Source organism: Cynocephalus volans, chromosome 1 (assembly GCF_027409185.1).
Source record: "Cynocephalus volans isolate mCynVol1 chromosome 1, mCynVol1.pri, whole genome shotgun sequence".
Classification (NCBI taxonomy): domain Eukaryota; kingdom Metazoa; phylum Chordata; class Mammalia; order Dermoptera; family Cynocephalidae; genus Cynocephalus; species Cynocephalus volans.
The window spans coordinates 290,666,476-290,679,744 of NC_084460.1; the positions used below are offsets into that span (position 1 = coordinate 290,666,476).

A 13,269-nucleotide genomic window follows, 5' to 3' on the forward strand; every position below is an offset into this window, starting at 1 on the left:
GAGGGAAAAAAGGCATTTATTAAAAAGGGAAAATAAAAGTCTATTGTCCTGACCTTTCTCTTTCTACCAATCTCTCCTGTTAAAAGGAATGGGGACTTTTAAAATACTTGAAATATTTTCTGGGCTTATATTGATGAACTACTTGAAAAAAAAATTGAAGTGATGTTTGGGAACACAGGGTACCTAGGAGAAAATTTGACTGAGGGTGAGATAGACCAGCTGTATTACAGCTTCTTCCTGTTAAAGCAAATATTAAACTGGGCAAAGAAAAACAGATAAGAAAGAGTTTATTGAAGGCTATTAAAATAGGGGTGCCATAGACTGAATATCCCCCCAAAACTTAATCCGTACTATAACAGTATTAAGAGGGTGGGAAATCCTATTGTGGTAATTGAGAGGTGGGGCCTTAAAGAGGTAATTAGATTGTGGGAACCATGCCCTGGTGAATGGATTAATCCATTGATGGTTTAATGGTGGCCATGGGTGTGGTTCTGAGGGCTTTAAAAGAGGAATGTGGAGTTAGCTCTCTCTCTGCTCTGCCAATCTGCCATGTGAGACCCCTACATCACTGTCACCACCACCAAGGCCTTCTTCAGATGTGTTCCCTGGACTTTGGGCTTCCCAGCCTCAGCAACTGTAAGTAATAAATGTTTTTTTTTTTTTTTTTTTTAAATTACCCAGTTTCAGGAATTTTGTTATAAGCAACAGAAACAGACTAATATAAGGGAAGAGAGGCCAGAACTAGGTTGAACCACAGCTCCACTAAAACAAAAGGCAATAGGGTTCTTAGGAGCTGAGGTGAGGAGGAGATCTTAGGCCATTTGTGTTTGCTAATTGGCTTTACCTAAAGGAAAAGCAAACTTTTTTGTATCTTCATGACAGGAGGTAGTTTTACAACTCGGAGCGAGATGCCCACAGAAGCAAGGCTCCTACCCTTCCACAGAGGCTGGGAAATTAGGTCCACTATCTTCTTTGATGATTACATTTCAAAGAGATTGCCCCCAGGTTTTTGAGAAACACATTCCTGAGGTGTAAACCTGGCATGAGCCTTTAAAAAAAGATTTTTATTTCAAAGAGGAAGAGAAAGAATTTACAATTATGGTTTCTAAATTAAATGATGTAAGAAAAAATAGATCAGGTTTGAAAGTCTGAAAGTAGCCTGTTTTAGAAATGGGCAAAGGTTTTGGCTTTGAGGGGAGTTAATTTTCTACTTGGGTTGCTCTACCTGAAACATCACTTGTTATAATGAGCCCAACCCTAGATTTAGCAAAAAGCTTTTAATTGGTAAGGTCAGAGATCAAAGCCCGGCACAGCAGTGGAGAAACTGTAGGACTGGTGTAGAGAGGCTCTTAAAACTCAGGTTTGGGTATTATTTCTTGTCATTGTGGTTTTGTCTAATACAGAGGGTACTTTGAGTCATTTTCTGTGTTTTTTCAAAAACCTGAACTTCTAAGAAAAAGTACTATTAGATTGACATCTTGAATAGCAAATTGTAATGGGCTATGTGTCAATCTTCACGAAGCACCTGGAATAGAGTAAGAAATAGTGCATGACTTTCTTGGTTTCTTGAGATTTGGAAGGATTGTAGGATAAAAGAAGATTTTAAAAAGCTACTGCAAAACTAAAAATCCAAGGAAGAACAGTTTGGTGGAAGACAAATGCTCATCATTTCAATCTGGATCTATGTTATACATACATCACTATAACATGCCTTATGTGTATTTTTCTTGTAAATTGATTAAGCAATTTTACCTATGTTTCTTCAAATAAATGATGTTATGATGATTTGTATAATAGCAATGAACATGAATGCACTGAATAATAATAATAATAGTATTTTAGTCTTTACTTCATTTTTTAAAATTTTTATTTTTTGGCGGCTGGCTGGTACAGGGTTCCAAACAGTTTTTACTTCATTTAAATAACATTTTTTTTAATGGGAATTTTATTTTTGGAGTCCGGGAAATTCCCTTTTCATCCTTGGGGCTACTGTCCTCTATTTGCTAGCTTGGCTAGTCTGGTATCTCCTAAGGAACAACGAACATCTGAAAAGATAATATTGTGGGCTTCTGGGATCACAAGGTATGAATTAGAATTTTGGTACTGTTCCTAAAAGAGAAGACAGTTCTGTTTTTGATTATCCAGTAGATTTGTAGAAATCCAAGCTAAATAACCAAAGCTCTATATGTCTGCTTCAGTTCAAGTACAATTTAGCACCATGAATTTGAGAAGATAATTGAAAGTAGGAGTTGATGTAAGGGCAAACCCTGTCAACCTCTGAGTGGCAATATTTAGGAGAAATACAAATGAAGACTATTTTCAAATACAGAGATGTTGATTCATATGCTATAGGAGTTTACGTGTAGCATCTGTTTGGGGTTCATAATGATTTGAGCTGAGCTGACTATAGAGGACTTATTATTAAGCAAATGGCTTATCAAGAACTTATATTCCTTACCTGTGAAACTTCAAAATCTGCCTGGAGATTCCCAGACGCTAACCCACTTAAGAGGACAATTTCATTTTCTTTTGGTTGTTGAACATTCATGGAGTTGATAAGTTTTGGAAGATCTGGTGAAATGTTGACCAATTTCTGTAGAGCAAGAATCTTTATTAGTTTAGATGATTTCTTTTTACTTCCAAAATACTACCAAGAAACTACCAAATAATTTTACTTGCAAAAATAATTTACCCATATAACTGCTCATAGTACATATTGCTTAATCTACTAAGATTATTACTAGAAGAAATTGTGTAAAATTAAAACTTAAGAGTTTAGATTGGAACAGAAAATTTAAGCTTTAGAAATTTTTACTTCTAAATTTTCCAAAGTAAACATTTAATAATTACTGTCACACCACAGGTATAAACAGTAGTTTGAAAACATTTTTCTTTTTAAGGTCTTAGGAGAATTGTTTTTTAATAATATTTTATGCTAATAAAGCCAATTTTAATAATAATAAAATGATGACTAATTGATTTTATTCTGGTTATGTACTAGGCACTATGCTAAGGAATGTACATATATTTCATCTCACTGCATATAATTTTTACAATAAGTCTATACGGATTAGGTACCGTTATTACTTTCATTTTACACATAGCAGCTTAAGACCCAGAGAAGATTAATAACTCACACAATTTTATGTAACTTAATCAGTGCCAAAGTGTCTTCTCTTGGCCAAAGCAAAAGATTATCTCAAATCACTCACATCTATTCTTTAAATACACAGTTCTTAAGATGCCAATTTGCTTTGGTCCTTCCTATGCTCTCTGTTTGATAGACTCTGCACCATAATTTGATCAGATAAATTTTGTACAATTTATTTTAAAAAATGGCTCCAGTACTACACAAATGATGATATTTGGAGCTTGGTGAAAATTTTTGATGGATAATCTATGTGGGCAACTGGGTTGAGAAGCTTCGGGTTCAGCATTGTCAAGAAAAAACATTATAGCAATAACAATGTGATTGCAGGTCTGCTGATCTGTGATACTCAACCTCCAAATGGTGAGCTGTTATACTTTAAACAGTATTACAGAGGTCAAACCAATGTCAGCTTTGGGCATAGAATGACAATCTTATCACACTACTTCATTCTTCCTATTGTACCAGAAGGCTCTGCTTCCAAAGAACTGAACAGACCTCCAAGTGTTTCAGTGTTGCCAAAGATTTACATCAGGATCTTCACAACCTTGCATGAACTTGGGATATTTAGCACCACAGTATGAAAAATTTCAAGCCCCTCATGTGTGTAAGACAATGAAGTCAAGATTAGAGATAAAACATTTGATGAATGCAGCAGGAAGGGGCAAAGCTGAGAGACAGAGGGAATCCAGCTGATTTTGTAAAGACTTTGGAAAAGTCATCTCAGACAGGGCATTTGAGAGCAGAGGAAGGGGGGAGAAGGGAAAGTCACATGAAGGCACTTGAGGGCAAGAGGAAGAGTGCCTGCTTGAACAGTGCTGCCTACATGGGAAAGCATGGAACCATCTAAAGAGCCTCCTACAAAATAAGCATCATCTACAGGATGAAGTCATACTAAGTAGCCCTTGAGATGAGCTTCTGGAGGGCTGGAGTTCCAAGTTTTACCTGTTGCAGGTGCTCTGGGCTGCATTCATCCTTGGTTACATCCAGGTTCACAAAGCAGACCTAGAAAAGAGGGCAAAAACATCAGTTAAGTGAAAAACATGGCAGTCCTTTCAGAAGAAAGTAAGAATCAGTTGTGGCAATGATTTGAGAGTTCTATATATTTTATATAGTTTGGCGTAGAAACAGCTGTTTCACCTTTGGCCTTCTATGTAAATCTTTAACACCTTGCTCATGCTTCCCATCAGCCCCAGCAAATACCCTTTCCCTTTCATGGCCCAACATAGTAAAAAATGTCTGCTTGTTTTAGAACCAATATAACAGTCACAACAAAATCCTAAGATTTATAAGGCATCATCTAATCTCATGAAATGGGGAAAGAAAGGACAGCCAGTGCCATGATGGACAGCACCAGTGCAACCGGCTGCCTTGCTGGCAGCAGCATTCCCTACCACTGTCACAGGCACTAGTGCTGAACGAGTGGCTTGTGACAGCCACCACCATAGCAACTGCTGCTACAAGTGTGGCTTGCTGCCATGCCAGTAGCCGCTGCAGCCTCATAAGAGGCTTGCTGACCACTAATTGGCATAGACAGAAGGAGAGTCACCAGTGGGGCCCAGGGAAAGAGGTGAGTGACCTCAAACCTGCGACCCAGTGGCCCAGCCCACAAGGAGAATTAATACTTCATTATGCAGTAGCACAACTGGGGTTGCAAAGTATGTGTGCAGCTCACTGGACTTCCTTCATCTGAGGAGAGGCACATGTGGAATTCCCCAAGAATACAGAAACCCAGGACACTCAAATAGAGCAGAGAAGAAAATTCCCTATCAACATCAACCCATCCCTCAACCAGGGAAAGCAAGGTCCCAGGAGGAACCTCTGCCTGTAGGAAAGAAGAAAGAGAAACCCACCCAGGGTCACTCATTCAAATCAAGGAGCACCAGTATACCCCAGTGCACTCATCAGGGACAGGAGGAATTAGCCAGGGTTCCAACAGGCCTGCCCAAGGTCACCCACAATAGCCAAAGAGTGACAGGGCTCCAATGCACTTCTCCCAAGAATTCAAGAGCTTGTCCATGTGTCACCATCCTCACCAAGGAGTCACTAAGTGCCCCCAGGAACTAGGCCACGGAGGCCCTCACATATAATTCCAACACTGAATTTAATCAAAGTATTTACACAGAGACCACACTATGGCATCCAACAGGCACCAATATGAAAACACTCCATTCAATGGACCTTATAAAACACATCTACAAGAGGAAGTCTCTCCTCAAAGCTCACTTCAGAGTACTAGAATAAGCAACTGCTCTACCAGATGACTAGACACCAATTCAGAGATAATAGAAATAAGAAAAAAAAAAAGAAAGAAAATATGACACCAAAGGAATATAATAATTCTGACATACCAGAACCTTCAGAGCAGGAAGTCCTTGAAAGGACTGAAAAGAAATTTTGAGCAACAATCTTAAGAAAGCTCAATGAGATATGAGAAGACTCAAGTAGATGACACAGTGAAATGAAAAAAAGTATACAGGATCTGAAGGAAGAAATGTACAAAGATATCAATGCCCTAAAAATGAATGCAGCTCATGGAGCTGAAGGATTCATTCAACAAAATAAAAAACACAACCAAGAACTTAAGCAGCAGATAAGAACAAGCAGAAAAAAAAATCTTGAAGATTATGTTTTTGAGACAACCCAGGCAGACCAAAAAAAAAAAAAAAAGAAAAAGAAAAGTAAAAAAAATTATTTAAAACAATGAAGAAAAATTGAAGAGAGCTAGCAGTCAACCTGAAGTGCACAAACATCCAAATCATGGGTGTTCCAGAAGGGGAGGAATAAGGAAAAGTATTGAAAACATATTCAATGAAATAATAGTGGAAAACTTCCCAGGTGTTGGGAGAGATACAAACCTTCAGATCCAGGAGGATCAAAGGTACCCAAACAGGTTCAATCCAAAAAGATTTTCTGTGATACACATTATAATCAAAATGGCAAAGCTCAAAGACAAAGAGAGAATTCTAAAAGCAGCAAGAGAGAAGTGTCAAATCTCCTACAAGGGAGCCTCCATCAGACTAACAGCAGACTTCTCAACTGAATCTCTACAGGCTGGAAGAAAATGGGATGATATATTCAAAATACTAAAAGAAAAAAATTGCCAGTCAAATATACCATACCCAACAAGGTTATCCTTCAGAAATGAGGGAGAAATAGTGTATTTCCCAGAAAAACTGCAGGAGTTCACTACTGTGTGATCAGCCCTGCAAGAAATTCTCAAGGAAGTTCTACATGTGGAATCCGAACGTTGATAATCACTATTATGAAAACACAAGAAAGAACAGAACCCGCTGTTAAAACACAAACGCAAATGAGAAAGAGAAAGAAACTAAATCATACCATCTCAAAAAACCAATAAACATTGAAGGCAAATAATAAAAGGGGAAGAAAGGAGCAAAAGTTATTTAAACATCTAAACAAAAAGCAATTAAATGGCAGGAGTAAACGAATACTTGTCAATAACAACCCTAAACATAAAAGGCTTGAATTCCCTATTCAAAAGACAGACTGACTGACTGGATTAAAAAGCTAGACCCAACTATATGCTATCTCCAAGAGACTTATCTGACCTATAAAGACACACACAGACTAAAAGTGAAAGGATGGAAAAGGTATACTATAAAAATGGAAACCCAAAACCAGCAGGAGTAGCTATTTTTATAACAGATAAAATAGACTTGAAACCAAAAACCATAAAAACAAAGAAGGCCACTATATGATGATAAAGGGATCTATCCAGCAAGAAGACATAACAATGATAAGTATGTATGCACCCAACACCAGAGTACCCAGATATATAAAACAAACACATTAGATCCAAAGAAAGAGATAGACCCCAATATGATAATAGTGGGGAATCTGAACACCCCTCTAGTGGCATCGGACAGATCATCTAGGCAACAAATCAACAGTGAAACACAGGATTTAAACTATACCTTAGACCAACTGGACTTGGTCGATATCTACAGAACATTTCATCCAACAACTACAGAATATTCATTCTTCTCATCAGCACATGGAACATTCACCAGGATAGACCACATGGTAGGTCACAAAACAAGTCTCAGCAAATTTTAAAAAATTGAAATCATTTCAAGTATCTTTTCAGATCACAATGGATTAAAACTAGAAATCAATAACAAGTGAAACTCTGGAAACTATGCAAATACATGGATAAACAACAGGTTCCTGGATGACTATGGATCAAAAAGAAATTAAACAGGAAATCAAAAATTCCTTGAAACTAACAAAAATAAAGACACATCATACCAAAACCTGTGGTATACTGCAAAAGCAGTACTAAGTGGGAAATTTATTGCCATAAACACTTACTCAGAAGATCAGAAAGACTTTAAATAAATGACCTAAAGCTACACCTCAAAGAACTAGAAAAACAAGAACAATCCAGTCTTAAAAGTAGTAGGCAGGAAGAAACAATTAAGATCAGAACAGAACTAAATAAAATAGATAGCCCCAAAATGATACAAAAGATCAATGAAACAAAATGTTGGTTTTTTGAGAAGATAAATAAAATAGGCAAACCATTAGCTATGCTAACAAAAATAAAAAAGAGGACCCAAATATCAGAAATCAGACAAGGAAAGTGAGACATTGCTACCAATACCAGAGAAATACAAAGAGTCATTAGAGACTATTATAAACAACTATATGCCAACAAATATGAAAATCTGGAGGAACTGAATACATTTCTGGACACATACAAACTATCAAGCCTAAACCAAGAATAAAAAAAAATAGAAAAACCAAGAATAGAAAACCTGAACAGAACAATACAAGCAATAAGATTGAAGCAGCAACCAGCAGTCTCCCAAAAAAGAAAAGCTCAGGACTGGATGACTTTACTGCTAGAAGTTCTCTTCAAACTATTCCAAAAACTTGGAACACAGGCCACTCTCCCAAATTCACTCTACGAGGCAAACATCACCCTGATACCAAAACCAGACAAAGATACAACAAAAAAAGAAATCTATGGGCCAATATCTTTGATGGACATAGGCACAAAAATCCTCAACAAAATATTAGCAATCAGAACACAGCAACACACCAAAAAAATTTTATACAAGATGATCAAGTGGGATTCACCCAGGGATGCAAGGATGGTGATGGAGTTTGGATGTGTTGTCACCTCCAAAACTCATGTGGAAATTTGATCTCCAATGTGGCAGTGTTGGAAACTGATTGAGTCATGGGGGTGGATCCCTCATGAATGGATTAATGCTCTCCCTGGGGGAGGGGGATTAAGGAGTGAGTTCTCACTGTATTAGTTCCTGTGAGTGCTTGTTGTTTAAAAGACCCTGGCACCTCCTCTCTCTCTCTCTCGCTTCCTCTCACCATGTGATCTGCTTGTACCTGCCGGCTGCTGCCACTTTCCACCATGAGTAGCAGCAGCTTGAGGCCCATGCCAGATGCAGCTATCCCAGAATCATAAGCCAATCTTTTCCTTATAAATTCCCCAGTGTCAAGTAATTCTGTTATAGCAACACGAAACAGACTAATACAGATAGTTTAACACACACAGATCAGTAAATGTGATACACCACTTCAACAAAATCAAGGACAAAAACCATATGATTATCTCCATAGATGCAGAAAAAGCATGTGACAATATTCAACATCCCTTCATGATAAAGGCCCTCTGCAAATTAGCTGTAGAAGGAAAGTATCTTAATAGAATAAAAGCCATATACAACAAACCCACTATCAATATCATTTTGAAAGGGGTAAAGCTGAAAGCTTTTCCCTTAAGATCAGGAAAAAAAACAAGGATGCCCACTCCCACCACTCCTATTTAACATAGTATTGGAAGTACTAGCCAGGGAAATCAGGCAAGAGAAAGAAATAAAGGACATTCAGATTGGAAAGAATGAAGTTAAACTGTCCCTGTATGCAATGAGCTGATTCTGTATACAGAAAATCCTAAGGACACAACCAAAAAACTCTTAGACCTGATTAAAAATTTCAGTAATACTGCAGGATACAAAATCAACACCCAAAAATCAGTAGCATTTTTATATTCCAAAAAAGAAATCAAGAAAAACAAATGGGATAATACCAAACTAAAAAGCTTCTGCACAGAGAAAGAAACAATGAACAGAGAAGAAAGACAATCTATAGAATGGGAGAAAATATTCACAAAATATACATCCGACCAGGGATTAATATCCAGAAAACATAAAGAACTCAAACAACTTCACAGTAAAAAATCAAATAGTCCAGTTAAAAAATGAGCAAAGGAGCTGAGTAGACATTTTTTTCAAAAGAAAACATACAAATGGCCAACAGATACATGAAAAAATACTCACCATCACTAGTCATCAGAAAAATGCAAATCAAAACCACATTGAGATATCATCTCACCCCAGTTAGACTGGTCATTATTAAAAAGACCAAGAATAACAAATGCTGGTGAGGATGTGGGGAAAGGGGAATTCTTCTACACTGTTGGTGGGACTGTAAACTAGCACAGCCATTACAGAAAACAGTATGGAGGTTTATCAAACAACTACAGGTAGAACTACCATATGATCCAGCAATCCCACTGCTGGGTATATATCCAGAGGAATGGAAATCATCATGTCAAAGGGACACCCATACTCCCATGTTCATTGAAGCTCTATTTAAAATAGCCAAAATATGGAACCAACCTAAGTGTCCATCAATGGATGACTGGATAAAGAAAATGGAATACTACTCAGCCATAAAAAAGAATGAAATTCTCCCATTTGCAGCAACATAGATGAATCTGGAGAAAACTATGTTAAATGAAATAAGCCAGGCACAGAAAGAGAAATGCCACATGGCCTCACTCATAAAAGGGTGCTGAGAAAAAAGCAAAAGGAAGGAAGGAAGGAAGGAAGGAAGGAAGGAAGGAAGGAAGGAAGGAAGGAAGGAAGGAAGGAAGGAAGGACCACAACAATAACAATAAGTTCATCGTTCAGAAGAAGAGCACAAGTCTATGGTTACTAGAGGTGGGAGACGGGGAGGGAGAGAACGGAGGGGAGAGACTAGGTAAGGGGCATAAAGAATCATTACAATTTGTAATAATGAACATGCTAAGAATATTGATTTAACCCACACATGTTGTGCACAGGTGATGGTAGTCAACATTGTACCCCTAAAATATATATAATCAATCATGCTTCAATTAAGAAAAGAATGAAAGGCTGAACTGCCAGGGGAAATCATTTCCGTTATGGAAAAGTATAAAGACACAGGGGGAAAAAAAAAAAGACATTGGGGAAAAAAGACCTGTGACAGGTCTTTATAAGACAGTGTCTGTAATTGCAATGAACACTTCCCTCCACTTCTCTCTTTTCTCTCATGTCCTGCTCCCTTTCTCCACTCAGTAAAGTGTGTGATCAGTGGATTTATCTTTTCCTCATTATTTCACTCATTTAAACATATCTAATCTTGTATAGTTTGCCTCTTTGTTAGCCATCTTAAATAAATGTCTGCATAAGTTAGTCTAAAAACAATAGCTACAATATTAAATAATAATTCTGAACAGCAACAAAAGAATTGTTATAATTTAAATCCCAAATACATCACATAGGTAGAAAACTGCTATGGGCATTCAAATGGGGTTGTGGAGAAGAATACTGAAGGAAAAGTTTCAATGACATGAGATGTATTCTTGAAAGATTAAAAAGGATTTCTTTGGGTAGGGAATGGAGCAGGTGTCACTAGTGGGTCAGAGAGCATGAATAGTACCTGGAGGTGAGGAAGTGCAACATGCTGTCAAGAAACAGGTAGGGGCTGACCCCACCCATTAGCTCATGTGGTTAGAGTGTGGTGCTGGTAACACCAAGGTGAAGGGTTTGGATCCCCTTATCAGCCAGCCGCCAAAAAGAAAAAGAGAAACAGAGAAGAAGAGAGTCTGATTGCAACCCAGGCCTGGAGAAAGGGAAATGTTAGAAATAAGATCTTGAAAGGTTCTTGTTAAATAAGATAAAGCAAATGAGGTTTTATAGTATTTTGCTAAAAATCATCCAAAGGGTTTTATTCTTAACTGGTTGATTTGATCATACAAAACTGAGTACATTAATTATCTGGAAATTTAGTTAGATGTTTGGACTTACTAGATGCCTGCAAATATATGGGGCCTTCTGATTTCAGATACTTGTTTGGGGTCATGGTTTCTCAGAGTCCATCCTTTTTCTTTTTGAGTTTAAAAAAAAAGGTAATCGAAAGATTTTGGGAAAGGCCTTAAAAACTAAAATAGTTTATGTATTGTTGAAGTACAAAGATGACTACTCTTTTACTCTCAAATACGAGGGTACTTCAAAAAATTCATGGAAAAATGAAAAGGCAATAAGAATCTCTCCTTGAACTTTCTGAAGACCCCTCGTAATGGGAGACTTCCTTAAGTTTCCTGGGTTCGCGAAGTCCTTGCAGTGAATCCCTAGGACTCAGTATCTGCTTGCTGAGAATAACTTGATGGGCATTAGGGAGAGGGAAGGGAATGAAATTCTGCCCATGCTCTTATTCAGAGGTCCTCTTTCTTTGGGTTAATAAGATGGGAACATAGTGAGAAACTGGGCATGAGCCGCTTTGCAGACAGTACAATGGGAAGCATAAAAAGAAGAGAGAGCGCAGAAGCAGTTCATGATCTAGAGCAGTTTGAGAATATTTGTATAATAATTGAAACTTTGCCCTTGCGAAACTGACTCACTACCCATTAGTACTCAAGGACTTTTAATAACATGCAGGTAGGACTGCAGTTATTAAATGGATGAGGTGATTTTCCATTCACCTTGGAGAAAGGCCCACCACCTTGTCCCTGGGCATCACAAAGCTCTTATTATCCCATATCATAGTGGGAGAGGGCAAAGCAGAGGCCAGAGGCAAAGAAAGGCATCTATAATAACAGATTATCTGCCCTCCAACATTTTCTCTAGTTCTCTCAAGATAAATTCTCTTTTCTTTTATTCTCGGCTACATTATGAAACTCTGCCTACATCTGGAGGACCCTTTGTACACTTGTTAGCTGGGCCAAGTCAGGAACAAAGCAAGACGCCAACCAATCACTTGCTTATACTTGGCATGCGTATCTTTCTTCATCTTGGTGACAGGAGATGACCCAGGGTTTTTAGGGCCTGATGTACACACTATTTTGGGAGATCTTCTTTAAGAAAAGGAATATCAAAATTAAATGCCCTAAATTAGGTGTGAAGGTGAATATTTATTTATTTAGAAGGAAAAATAAATCACAATACAACTCAAATTTAAAAAGGCAAACAGATATGCAAACGTAAAAAATTCCACAAAAGTGATATTTTAACTAATCAACTGACTGATACACCTCCATAATACCTTTTTTTCTTACATTTTTGGATATAGATCATCTCTTTGATATGATCATTTTCTTTGATGTGATCAAAACATTTTCAGCTTCACAAATTTTTATTGATAATATCTTATACAGTTTCCAGCTTACTGTCAAATTTCGTGGGGAACTACCATATAATTTCTTTTATAAATGAATTGTTAAGGGCATACTCACTATTTGCAGTACTATTACAGTTTTGTGCTCTGCAAACATAAGAATTTGGATTGGTTCTCTTTTGTGTGATTCCGATGAAAAAAGAAAAATGATACATGGTGCATTTATAATTTTCAATGCTGCATTATCATATACATTCCCACGAGTAGAGAGCTTCTGATTAACTAAGCATCAATGGGAACCCAATCTTGTATTTAAATTTCACGTGTCTGATGACTGGAACAATTCTATACAGACTAGCTTCTGACACATAAACCTTGTTTCATCTCCAATACCAACATGTTTTTGGTATTGAGAACTGTAGGACATGCTCATATGGTGATACAATTTTTGACCTGACATCTCCATGTCACAGTGTCTGGTTGAGTTGCCATTCTCAATGGCAGGAGTATTCCGAGAAACTCTTCTTACATACAGATGGCTAGCAACCCCTTAACTATACAGGCGGTCCCCGACTTAATGATGGTTCTACTTACAATATTTTGACTTTATGATGGGTTTATTGGGTATATTAAATGCATTTTCCACTATGATATTTTCAACTTATGATAGGTTTATTGGGGTGAATAACCCCATGGTAAGTTGAGGAGCATCT

General features: G+C 37.4%; 1 protein-coding gene across 1 annotated transcript in view; it reads right to left on the reverse strand.

Moving 5' to 3' along the window:
* SPHKAP (SPHK1 interactor, AKAP domain containing) overlaps window positions 1–13,269 on the reverse strand; it is a 176,812-nt gene that overhangs the window by 29,419 nt on the left and 134,124 nt on the right. Inside the window, exons 4-5 of the mRNA XM_063086703.1 lie at window positions 4,094–4,153; window positions 2,459–2,593 (exon numbers count right to left, since the gene is read on the reverse strand). Of these exons, the coding sequence (XP_062942773.1) occupies window positions 2,459–2,593; window positions 4,094–4,153 (195 nt within the window). The remainder of the gene's footprint in view (window positions 1–2,458; window positions 2,594–4,093; window positions 4,154–13,269) is intronic.